The sequence below is a fragment of the Oncorhynchus masou genome, chromosome 23 (assembly GCF_036934945.1).
Source record: "Oncorhynchus masou masou isolate Uvic2021 chromosome 23, UVic_Omas_1.1, whole genome shotgun sequence".
Lineage (NCBI taxonomy): Eukaryota > Metazoa > Chordata > Actinopteri > Salmoniformes > Salmonidae > Oncorhynchus > Oncorhynchus masou.
The window spans coordinates 22530897-22544522 of record NC_088234.1 but is presented as its reverse complement, the minus strand read 5'-3'; the positions used below and the strand labels follow the sequence as shown (position 1 = coordinate 22544522).

At 44.0% G+C, this 13626-nt stretch overlaps 1 protein-coding gene across 3 annotated transcripts in view; it reads left to right on the top strand.

The window, feature by feature from the left end:
* Positions 1-13626, top strand: part of LOC135510599 (phospholipid-transporting ATPase ABCA1-like) — a 246065-nt gene that overhangs the window by 212223 nt on the left and 20216 nt on the right. For all 3 annotated transcript variants that reach the window (XM_064931639.1, XM_064931637.1, XM_064931638.1), the window contains exons 47-48: positions 2425-2528; positions 5138-5230. In XM_064931639.1, coding sequence (XP_064787711.1) covers positions 2425-2528; positions 5138-5230 — 197 coding nt within the window. The remainder of the gene's footprint in view (positions 1-2424; positions 2529-5137; positions 5231-13626) is intronic.

Genomic DNA, 13626 nt, shown 5'->3' with positions numbered 1-13626 from the left:
TGACAGCTTTGCACACTCTTGCCATTCTTTCAACCAGCTTCATGAGGAATGCTTTTCCAACAGTCTTGAAGGAGTTCCCACATATGCTGAGCTCTTGTTGGCTGCTCTTCCTTCACTCTGCATTCCAACTCATCCCAAATCATCTCAATTGGGTTGAGGTCAGGGGATTGTGGAGGCCAGGTCATCTGATGCAGCACTCCTTTACTCTCCTTCTTAGTCAAATAGCCCTTACACAACCTGGAGGTGTGTTTTGGGTCATTGTCCTGTTGAAAAACAAATGAGCGCAAACCTGATCGGATGGCGTATCTCTGCAGAATGCTGTAGTAACCATGCTGTTTAAGTGTGCCTTGAATTCTAAATAAATCCCAGACAGTGTCACCAGCAAGCACCTCACACCATTACACCTCCTCCTCCATGCTTCACGGTGGGAACTACACTTGTGGAGATCATCCGTTCACCTACTCTGCGTCTCACAAGATACAGCGGTTGGAATAAACATCTCAAATTTGGACCAAAGGACAGATTCCCGCCAGTCTAATGATCACTGCTTGTGTTTCTTGGCCTAAGCAAATCTCTTATTATTATTCTGTCCTTTATTAGTGGTTTCTTTGCAGTAATTCGACCATGAAGGCCTGATTCATACAGTCTCCTCTGAACAGTTGATGTTGAGATGTCTGTTATTTGAACTCTGAGAAGCATTTATTTGAGCTGCAATCTGAGGCTGGTAATGCTAATGAACTCCTCTGCAGCAGAGGTAACTCTGCATCTTACTTTCCTGTGGCTGTCTTCAAGAGAGCCAGTTTCATCATAGCGCTTAATGGTTTTTGAGACTGCACTTAAAACCCTATTAAAGTTCTTGAAATGTTCAGTATTGACTGACCTTCATGTCTTAAAGTAATGATGCACTGTTGTTTCTCTTTGCTTATTTGAGCTGTTCTTGCCATAATATGGACTTTGCCCTATTTGGTAAAAGACCATCTTCTATATACCACCCCTACCTTGTCACAACACAACTGATTGGCTCAAACGCATTAAGAGGAAAGAAATTCCACAAATTAACTTTTAACAAGGCACACCTCTTAATTGAAATGCATTCCAGGTGACTACCTCATGAAGCTGGTTGAGAGAATGCCAAGAGTGTGCAAAGCTGTCAAGGCGAAGAATAAAAAAAAATGTTGATTTGTTTAACACTTTTTTGGTTACTACATGATTCCATATGTGTTATTTCATAGTTTGGATCTCTTCACTATTATTCTACAATGTCGAAAATAGTAGAAATAAAGACAAACCCTTGAATGCGTAGGTGCGTCCACACTTTTGACTGGTACTGTATGTACATCATGTAGCTTACCTACCTACACAAGATCCTCTATTTCATATTCCAACACAGTGCAGAAGCTAGTGTTCATTCAGACAGATAGTTCACTTGCAGTTATTTGGTAACCCTGGCTCGTAACTTTGAGACAGACGGATAATGTAGTGTTAGCGTGAGTTTCCATTTGTGTGGCAGGTAGAACACTGAGTCTTGCTTGGTTGCCTTAAGGCACCGCCATGTCGGCTTTGCACAGGGACACCGTCAGCATGGTGATGGAGATCCCTGGTGGGATTTGGGGGATTCTGGCAGTGTAGGAGCGAGGCTGGAGCACAGGCAATGGACTGAGTCCTGTCTCTCTCTAATCGTCCATGGACAGACTAGCCCGGGGAGAGAGAAAGGGAATGGGGAATGAGAAAGTGTGTGCGCCCGCGCATATTGCATTCACAATGTCTGTAAGAGAGAAGTCCCCTGGGAATTTGTTTGGCTGGGTCTGAAAGTGCCTGATGCCCTCGGCTCTCCCCATGTAGCCTCCCCAATTCCAAAGCTCCTCTACACTGCTTTGATTCCACTGGTTAGTGTTGGTAGCAGAAGCCTTTGAAACATTAAGTGTGCTTTCATGTCTAAATGTAGTCCTCTTCTAACTGGAAGGGGCATATCAGTCTAGTGTCAGCAGCATAATGCTGTGAGATGTCAAAGTTTGGGGCTACAGGGATATGAGACCTTAGGAACACATTCTGAGGGTTAAAGGCCCAATCTGTAATTTCAACAGCCTACCATGCCATCAAGAATCAATTTTGTATTATTAATCACTATTGACTAAAATAAAATTTTACAGATTTAGCATTTAAAGGGATAATTCACTCAAAATAAACATTTTAATATTTTTGGGGATAGTACTAATGGACTAATGAACAAAATACCCAAATACATTTTTTTTTTAATGGACAATCCTTTTAAGATTAGATCATCTGTCTATGGATCTGGAACATTTAAGTAAGACTGAGATCATTTGAATGGAGAATAAGAGTAGAGATGTGATAACATTGGGATAACATAAAACATCATGGAGGTCAAACGTTGAGGGAACGCCTTTTGTCCCGTTACTGTAGGATGAGCCAACAACAGGGATGGACCCCAAAGCCAGACGCTTCCTGTGGGACTGCATCCTGAGTGTCATCAAAGAGGGACGCTCAGTCATCCTAACATCACACAGGTATGTTCTCTTACTGTTTTAAGGCAACTCTCAAGTTAGATTTGGGAGTGTGACTCTAATTTGCGACTTCTTGTAAGTTGGTCCTTTAAGCTCTTGGATCTGAGTTCAGAGTTAATATGTGCAAATGTATGTATACACAATTATAGTGAATGGGCCAGGTGGAGTGGATAATGGTGCAATTACCAATATGACACACTGTAACTCAAACTAAGAAATCCAGGAACTAAAAACAAACAACGAGATGGATAGTACTTCACTCCACTCATGTTTATTCATGACTCCATTGTGTTCTCTCTCCAAACTGCAATATTGTTTTTAAATCTTTAACTTCTTATGGAAGCGGGTGATACGAAAAACGTTGTACAGTTTAGTTTGTGAATCCATTATCACCATTCAATATTGTGTTATTTTTCTGAGAACAAAGCACATTTGTTGTATTAGTGATAGCTGGTACACAGCTCAGTTGCGTCCAATCATCCATATTGCAACCAGGTGCTTTTGTTGGTCAAGCGGCGCATTTGCCAGGTTTTACATGATCATAATGCTAATTGCTCCATCCCTCAGCAAAGGTATGCAAAGCCTCCACCTCAGCAAGAAATGAACCGGGCTGCATCCAGAATGGCAGCTGAAACACAAAACAAAAATGTACAGATGTTCGACTCCACTCCCCCTAATAAAGCTAGTGCTGTCAAAGGAGATGTCCTAAAATGATCACCAGAGCCCGGGAGCCAACCATCCGGCTCTCTGGACCTGAACCAGGCATGAAAAATTAGACCCTCATCTCATGCCCCCCCCCCCCCCCCGCCTCCGAACGAACAGCGTGAAGCGAAGCCCAGCTAAAATAATTTTTCAGCTGAAAGTTGTCCATTTGCTGCAGTATTTACCACAAAGCTGGAATGTGGATGCGGCATGCATATTTCAAAGACAGGCCAGATGTGTCTTGTTTTTTTCTTCAAAGAAGGAAAAAGACAGTACTTGAACATTGGTCATGAATTTTACGGGCAGTCTATTCCAATAAGATCCTTCTTACTATGTGGAATAGAGTCAACTTTATTCTGATAACTCTCATGGAAATATATACAATATATAAACAAGTAAGCCTGGATTTGGCAGTTAGCATTCTCAAACACACTTTCCCACAGATGACTCAGTTGTTTGGAATGTTCTTAGGCATTGCTATGGGCCTACAGGAACAGTATGTGTGACCCACCACCTGGATTCGGTCCTACGTAGCAACATTATACCGGTGTTTTTTATTTTGGATAAAAGTAGAGACTCAGAGATGGTATGTCATACACTGCATTTGAGGACCAATAAGACATTGAAGCTGATAAACTCATAACCCCACTTTTGAGGAAATGGCCCTTGAATGTTTTGGTACCTACTGGAGAGCTCTTCTTTGTCTACACCCATTCAGCATCGTTCACACCCTCTTAAGCCTTAGCCCCACCCATCTCTTTAAGGATTCACATGAGGCCATGTGCTGAACAGAGTGAGTAGTGTAGTAAACAAACAAAGATTTCAAGTCTAAAAGTGGTAAAACTAGTAGCCTACAATTAGGAAAAACTTCAGGTAAAAATACACTTTATCTATATCTTAATCTGACTTTTGTACAGGTCATGTTGTTCTTCATATTGCCGCTTCTGGTAAACACACACTAATATCAAATACATTCTAAGTTGATTTGTCACATGCACAGGATACAGAAGGTTTTGACGGTATAATGAAATGATTACTTGCATATTATAGTAGCAATATCAACAACTGTGTCCAGATGTAAACATGTTATAATTATTAGACGACGCTTACCCAGACACACTTGTCTAAATTGCTGAGTTATGTGAAAAAAATATTATAAACACCCCCCAGCCACATCTCTCTAAGTGGATGGGTCACTATTGTCTAGACATACACACATACTACTTTAGATGGCCGTAATCACCCCCAGACACACCTGGCTAATTTGATAGTTCATGTAATCAGCTGGAGAAGTGGAGTCTTTTCTTTAGACATGTAGCTAGGTAGCAAAAACATTGAACTGGCATGATCCCAACTCATACTACTACCAATACAATACTACCAATACAAATGGATTGTCATAGCTATAGTATGAATCTGTAGGTAGCTAGAGCTAACCAATTAGGTTTAATGGTAGCTAGCTAGCTAACATTAGGCTATAAATAGCAATGCAAATAGTTTTCTGATTTGAATAAAATTGCTACACAGATCATACACATAATGTTAGCTAGTGAGCCAGCAACAGTACACTTTAACTTGCAATGAAAACAACGTTCTGACAAAACTAGAAACCTATAGTATCTGAATATGTAGCAAGACTCTTACCTAGACTCTTACCCGTATACATGGATGAACGCTTCACGGCAGTCTGGGAACTATTTAACTCCATTTTGGTTTGTAGCTGCATATTGTTTGGCCAACCAAAATAGAAAAAAAATCTTACTGACTTGTTTTGTTTCTGCAAGTCTTTTGACTAACGTTTGTGTAGAGTAGAAAAATTGTGCCCTATAGTACACAATTGAACCTTTCTCTCTCTCTCTCTCTCTCTCTCTCTCTCTCTCTCTCTACCTCTCTCCCTTTTTCTCTTACAGCATGGAGGAGTGTGAGGCCCTATGCACGCGCATGGCCATCATGGTGAATGGACAGTTCAAGTGTCTGGGCAGCATCCAGCATCTTAAGAGCAGGTGAGACCTTGACAGCGGCACTAACAGCTTGTCCACAGCCTTAATGCTCTTAATGGGAAAAATCCAATGCAATGTACATCGAGTGAACAACCTCAATTTGTCAGGGCATGGACTCTACAAGGTGTCGAAAGCGTTCCACAGGAATGCTGGCCCATGTTGACTCCAATGCTTATCAGAGTTGTGTCTAGTTACCATGCCCCGTTCAAAAGGTACTTAAATATTTTGTCTTGACCATTCACCCTCCGAATGGCATATCGCAATTATCTCAAGGCTTCAAAATCCTTTTGAAAGTGACATCAACAAGGGAACGTAGCTTTCACCTGGATTCACCTGGTCATTATGTCATGGAAAGAGCAGGTTTTCTTAATGTTTTTCCACACTCAGTGTTTAACAACCTATACTGAAGCCCTGCGAAATGAGTGACATACAGAAACGCTATTGAGCTTTAGCCTTAGGTGCACTCACATGTACAGTACAAAGGCATGATGCTATTTAAGGTTTGTCTGTATTTTATGAAGGCCAGTACTAGGGGATTCCAGTGTTAAGCAACAATGCCCTAGGGGGTGTGGTATATACCACGGCTAAGAGCTGTTCTTAAGCATGACACAACACAGAGTGCCTGGACACAGCCTTTAGCCGTGGAATATTGGCCATATATCACAAACACCTGAGGTGCCATATTGCTATAATTATAATATTTTTTATTTATTTAACCTTTATTTAACTAGGCAAGTCAGTTAAGAACATTTTTGTATTTACAATGATGGCCTACCCGGGCAACGCTGGGCTATTTGTGCGCCGCCCTATGGGACTCCCAATCACAGCCGGATGTGATACAGCCTGGAATCGAACAAAGGACTGTAGTGACGCCTCTTGCACTGAGGTGCAGTGCCTTAGACCGCTGCGTCACTCGGGAGCCCATTATATTATCAACTGGTTACCAACGTAATTAGAGCAGTAAAAATATTTTATTTATTCAATGCAACACGTGTGATATATATGGTCTGATATTTTATTTTACCTTTATTTAACTAGGCAAGTCAGTTCAGAACAATTTCTTATTTTCAATGACAGCCTAGGAACAGTGAGTTAACTGCCTGTTCAGGGGCAGAACAACAGATTTGTACCTTGTCAGCTCGGGGATTTGAACTTGCAACCTTCCGGTTACTAGTCCAACGCTCTAACCACTAAGCTACCCTATACCACAGCAGTCAGCCAATCAGCAATCAAGGCTTGAACCACCCAGTTTATAATGACTCATACATCATCAGTGTTTCTCCAAATCAGAGGTGATTATTTCTTGGTAGTTCTCAATAACGTTATGGACACTTGGTCTAGCCTTAACGGAGCAACCCACCCTTTCCGTCTCTTAGCTGTGACATGAGTGTGTCCTCATTTCGGAGTCTTTGGGAAATCTGAGATTGATATGTCCATTCTTTTTCCTCCACTGTATGCGTTCAGATGCCATGAACACTGTGATAAGCAACATTTTGAAATGTATTTTAAATTGAATAAACTTTATTCAATGCAACATGGTGAAGTAAACAAATATTAGCCTACAAATCCATAGAGTGCATTAGCATTAGTCTTGATGTATTATGTTAATACCGCATGTTGTTTTTTCCCCCTTTAATGATGTTGTAGTAAACAAGTATTGCTATTATAGTATTTTACATTACAGGGTTAGAGTTAGGGTTCCATCTATGTAAATAACACACCTTGATTCTTCCCCTCATTCACATATTGAATTGAATGAATAAGCGTCGTCCGGGTTAGGGAACGGTTTGGCCCGGGGTAGGCCGTCATTGTAAAATAAGAATTTGTTCTTTACTGACTTGCCTAGTTAAAGGTTAAATAAACATGAATAAATCATGTTTATGAACACGCATCCTTCTCATCCATATTACTGTAAACCAGGGTTCCCAAACTAAGTTTCCTGGGACATTTTATGTTTTTACCCCTTTATCTCCTCAAAGTTGTGATTTCCAATTGGTAGTTACAGTCTTGTCCCATCACTGCAACTCCCGTACGGACTCGGGAGAGGCGAAAGTCGAGAGCCATTTGTCCTCCAAAGCACGACCCTGTCAAGCCGCACTGCTTCTTGACACACTGCTCGCTTAACCCGGATGCCAGCCGCACCAATGTGTCGGAGGAAACACCGTACACCTGGCGACCGTGTCAGCGTGCATGCGCCCGGCCCGCAACAGGAGAACGATAGGAGAAGGACATCCCGGCCGGTCAAACTCTCCCCTAACCCAGATGATGCTGGGCCAATTGTGCACCGGCTCATGCTTCTCCCGGTTGTGGCCTGCTGCAACACAGCCCGGGATCGAACCCGGGTCTGTAGTGATGCGTCAAGCTCTGCAATGCAGGCCAAGCATTTTTTTTTTACAAATTCACAATTGTTTAAACAAATCTATAACGGCACATTAGGTCGTGATGCTTTTTCCTAGAAACAATCTGTAAAATGCCTGATGATATCTTTATCTCTCTGACATTCAGAAGCCGAGCTACACATTCTAAAGTCAGGACTTAGCTTGGGAAGGAATGTTTTGCAATGTGTGTCTCTGTCGCTATCATTTATCTATTCACTTTCTTTAAAAAAGAATATGTATAATTAAATTAAGGTTTCATATAAATTCTAATAATTATTTAAAAAATAGCGGATTAACATTTGGGGAAATCGTGTCGAGACTATTGTCCCTATTCATTATTATTACTTAAAAAGCCAATCTAAAAGATGTCAATAGTCTTGGTAAGCTACGTAGACTTGCAGGAAATTAGTTTCAAAACAACAAAATGTTGGTACGTCGCTCAAATGGAGATTGTTGGTGGTGTATTTAATAAACAATAACACAAAAAGTTGGGGAACCCCTGCTCTAAACCACAAGATTTTTGGGGGGGTGAAAATAAATCCTCCTTTCACTCTTCCATCTTTACCGTCCTGTAATGGCCTTTATACATGCCTCTTAACACATTTAGTCAGGCTCCATCTCCAATCTCCCCCTGACCTTAAACCTGGCACTTAAGTATGCTCTCTGATATTCACCTGACATTTTCACAAGGCCAACCCCCTTTTGGGCCATCTCACATATGGTGATGAGGGTGGCAGTGGTGGGGGTGGGGCCATCCATTATGTTGGGCTGGGGGGGTTGACATTATTACAGCAGTATCGTGTGATCTTCTAGGAGGACATTACAGACTAAAGGGACGTGGGGTGGTGGCGGAGCGATCCATTTTACAAGTCAGAGAGTGGGGAGAGGACGAGTATGGATGGAGGGGATGGGCAAATGTATGCCTATGTTAGGTCTGATGCTGAAATGAGCAAAGGGTGTCAAGGATATTTCCCATCAAGAGGGTTGATGTCATATCATCTCTGTAGCCGTTAAATCAGAGAAAAGAGAGCGTAGGGGGACTGAAGAAGAGGGAGAGAGAGGGAAGGAGAGAGGAAGAAAGCGATGGTCTTACCTGTCCCTCCAAGCTGTTGGTGTAATTGACAGATCCTCCGTGTCAACGACTTCCTGTCCTCGGGGACAACGAGGCCGGCCTAAACCATTTGAGAGACACTGTATAGTTACGGGATGTGGAAAGAGGGAGGCGCTGAATGGGTTAACCCGTGCTCAAGTCTACTGTATAGTCTATGCTGTCAGCCACAGCCAATCAGTCACTCATTTCTTTCACTTCATAGACCAAAGCCGGGGGGGGGGGGGTAGATAAACATTACATGTGCATTGACTGTTTTTTTTGTTAGTCATTTTAGGTCACGTGAGTTTTTTTTGGGGTGTGGCTGTTGAAATGCTATCGCTCAGTTCTTGCGACACAGTGAATAATTTCTAATTAAGCGTCGCTATCTCTTTCTCGGCTCATGTAACTCATGTTTCATGAGGTGTGGGCCCCGTTAATGACTCTCCGCTGTTTTCCTTTCCACTCTTCCCCCTGCCACGCGCACCCATGAAATGTGTCCCCAGTGTGTGTGTGTGTGTGTGAGTCAGGGACAGGGGGAGGGTGGTAGCAGAGCGTTTGATCGACCATCTTTAATGTCAAGCTGCGCAAACCACTCGGCAATGTAATCTATCCACATTTACCTGTGGAAGCATGGCATCGCTTTTCTTCTGCTTGTTTATGTAAATGGCCCGGCCATGCTGTGAGGGAGGGGTATGTTTACGCATCATCTCACGATTACCCAAGTTGTTGCAGATTAGGAGACGGGGAGATTTCCATCTGCGTGTGACTGGAGGGGGTCGAGGCAGGTGGCGAGCCGCTGTCACGCAGTGGTATTAAAGACTGACCTGCATGATGGGCAGGGCTACTTTTTCTTCCCCCCCCCATCCACCTCATCACGGGTGAGAAAGAGTGTGGAATATCTCCACAGGGTGCCTCTCACATTTTGACTCCGCATTGTGTGTGTAATACATACTAGTCCACCTTCTTCCTCTCCATCTTCTCGTCACCCCACCCCCACTCCTCCTCCTCCTCAAACTTCTCGTTACATTACCTTTATGTATTCATCCTCCTGCTGCCTCTCTCTTTTTTTTATCTCTCTCTCGCTCTACTTCCCTCCGCCCTCTCGCTCAGTTGGTGATGGAGCATCAACCCACCCTTGTTTGTGCTGCCCCCTTCAGGCCACACGATGACCTGTCTTCCCACCTTCTCATTGGAGCTGCCTGGCTGGCAGCCTCATTGTTTTAGCAACTCGCCCCTGTATATCAATCAGGTCCAAAAATAAGCAAAAATCGCACCATTCAAATCGGAGAGAGACCTCTTAACACAGGGGACAGATAATGTTTTCAGAGGATGTCCTCCATTATCTGGGTTGATGATTGTTTGGGTTGATGATTGTTTTGTCCCTCTCGACCCACCTGCCCCACGACCGGGTCGGCTCTGTTGCATTTCCAATCATTCGTCTGAGGAGAGAATTTCTGAAAGCCAAAAAGAGAACCGGGGAGATAAATAAGTGGCTGTAAATATACTTTGTACAACCCAGGAGCGTCGCATCCAGTCGAGTCCCAGGTGTTTCGTAAAGTGAAATGAAGTGCACCGCAGTTATATCCCTTCCATCGCCCCCATATAAGCTGGTCAGGGGAAGGGAGAGAAGGATGCGGGAAGCTGGTGTTCTTTCCCTGTGACTGACATCCTTCATATTTATTGTTTGGCATTTTATTAGGATCCCCAATTAGCCTGCTGCCGAAGCAGCAGTGACACTTCCTGGGTTCCCAACAGGAAATGAAAACTTAACATTCATATGTCTGGAGGATAAGGGTTTATGTGGCTAGCAGGAGCTATATTTCGCTGCATCTCAATGTTTTTTCCTCCGTCCTTACTTTGAGACCCAGTGCCGTCACAAACATGAGTTTCATGTGTTTAATATAACCGGAGTATACGAAACATTAAGAACACCTGCTCTTTCCATGGCAAAGACTGACCAGGGGAATCCAGGTGAAAGCTATGATCCCTTATTGATGTTACCTGTTAAATCCACTTCAATCAGAGTAGATGAAGGGGAGGAAACAGGTTAAAGAAGGACTTTGAGGCCTTGAGACAGTTGAGACATGGATTATGTATGGTGCCATTCAGAGGGTGAACGGGGTATGGTAGTAGGTGCCAGGCGCACCGGTTTGTGTCAAGAACTGCAATGCTGCTGGAATTTCACAGTTTCCAGTGTGTATCAAGAATGGTCCACCACCCAAAGGGACATCCAACCAACTTGACACAACTGTGGGAAGCATTAGAGTCAACATGGGCCAGCATCCCTGTGGAACGCTTTCGACACCTTGTAGAGTCCATTCCCCGAAGAATTAAGGCTGTTCTGATGGCAAAAGGGATGCAACTCAATATTAGGACTGTGTTCTTAAAAGTTTGGTTTGCTCCGTGTATATTTCCACACTGAGTTTGGAATAATATTGTGAAAATGAGGATAATGCTCTTTTAGTGTAAGAGTTGTTTGAAAAGACCGCCTGAAATTTCAGCCTGTTTTGGTGGGATGGAGTTTTGGTCTGCCCAGTTAATAGACCATTATGAAAAAGTTCCAAACCTCTCTGCCAATAACAACACATTTTCCGTTTAACTTTCCACTCAGACCACTCCCAGACAGTGCACAATTCTTGCTTGAGAAATGGCTCTTATCTAAGAAGCTATTTGTTTTTGTACCATTTGAATTGAAAACAATCCGTCAGGTACTTAATTGCTACTCCGCCAAAACGGATTAGATATTGAGATATAAACAGCTGCGTTGGACCTTTAAGGGGAAAGAGTGAAATAAAATATAAACGAAAGCTGCGAAGTGCATTTAATGCATTAAGGTAATGTTGCGCACAGCGCCGGAGAGTTTTATAAGGGCACCTCAAAGTTGTGATCAATCTAAGGAAGTTGCCTTTGAGATGTCTAGTAAATTTGTGGATTGACTATGTGGATTGACTGCATTGCACCGTGGCTAAGTGATACATTATCTAACTGACTGTTAGTGTCTGAGATGGATGGGAAAACAGCAGCCCTTAGGGTTTACAATGCATCAGCTGTTATTAATACCCATTGCACACGGACAGATGCAGTGTGTGAAATCCTCTATGGCCATCGAAAGCATGTGTGTGTGTGTATGCATGTATCATGTGTGCGTGTACGCTTTGAAGTGTGTGTGTGCGTGTACACGTGTCCGTGTGGATTCATGTCTGTCTCTCTGAGTGGAAGCGCGTGTGTGTCCATTTCAGACCTCATCTGAGCAGTACCATATGTATTTTCAACTCCAGCCTTGAATAAAACATGCCTTTGCACCACATATATCCTTCGCCAGTGGCTTCTCCCTGCTAGGGAGCTTCAGTGATGACCCTTACAGGCGACCTCTGTGTGTGACCCATCGAGGACTTCCTGCCTGATCAAAGCACGGCCATCCAAGCCTGGGGTGTGACCCCTTTCCCCACTCCCTTCAACCCCCCCCGGACACCAATATGGGGGGTGTTTGTTGACCTTTTCCCTCTCTTCCTCAATCTTTTCAAGAGGGGAGAGGGGAGAGATGGGAGAGGAGAGTGTAGAGGATAGATGAGAGATGGGATAGAGGAGAGATGGGATAGAGGAGAGATGGGAGAGGAGAGTGTAGAGAATGGATGAGAGATGGGATAGAGGAGAGATGGGATAGACGAGAGCAAAGAGGAGAGATGGGAAAGGATAAATGGGAACGGAGAGGAGAGATGGAAGAGGAGAGAGATGGAAGAGGAGGAGAGGAGAGATGGAAGAGAGGAGAGATGGAAGAGGAGAGAGATGGAAGAGGAGAGAGATGGAAGAGGAGGAGAGGAGAGATGGAAGAGGAGAGATGGAAGAGGAGAGAGATGGAGGAGAGGAGAGATGGAAGAGGAGATATGGGGAATTTTGAGGAGAGACGAGAGATGGGATGGGAGAGATGCACAGCAATCCAGCAACAGCTTTCTGAAGCTGGAGGTTATGTGCTTGAAATGACACGGGAGGGACTCCAACTGAGTCGGGAGATAAAAGAGGAGAGATGGGAGACAAAATAGATGGGAGGAGAAATGGGAGAGGAGAGGAGAAATGGGAGGGGTGATGAAATGGGAGAGGAGGAGAGTGTAGAGGATAGATGGGAGAGGAGAGTGTAGAGGAGAGATGATAGAGGAGGAGAGGTGGGAGGAGTTATGGGAGAGGAGAGATCGGAAAAGAAGAGAGCTGGAGAGGAGAGATGAGATGGGAGAGGATGAGAGATGGGACGGGAGATATGAGAGAGATGGGAAAGGAGAGATGGGAGAGGAGAGATGAGAAGGGGGAGAGGAGAGATGAGAAAGGGGAGATGGGAAAGGAGGCAGAGGAGAGATGGGAGAGAGGAGAGATGGTAGAGGGGAGATGATAGAGTGGAGGAGCGCATGGAGAGGAGATAAGATGAGAAAGGAGAGATGGGAGAAGAGAGGATACGAGATGAGATATGGGAGAGGAGATATGGGAGTGGAGATATGGGAGTGGAGAGATGGGAAAGGGGAGACGGGAGGAGAGATGGGAGAGGAGAGATGATGAGATAGGAAGAGAGAGGAGAGATGGGAGAGGAGAGATGATGAGAAAGGAGGAATGAAGAGAGATGGGAGAAGAGAGGTTACGAGATGAGATATGGGAGAGGAGATATGGGAGTGGAGAGATGGGAAAGGGGAGACGGGAGGAGAGATGGGAGAGGAGAGATGATGAGATGGGAAAGGAGGAAGGAAGAGAGATGGGAGAGGAGAATGGAGATGAGAGAGTGGAGAGGAGAGAGGATGAGAGATGGAAGAGGCATAAAGAGAGATGAGAGATGGAGAGGAGACATGGGAGAGAGGAAAGGTGGGAGGAGAGATGGGAAAAGAGGGCTGGAGAGCAGAGAGGAGAGATGGTAAAACAGGAGAGGAGACGTGGGAGAGGAAAGATGGGAG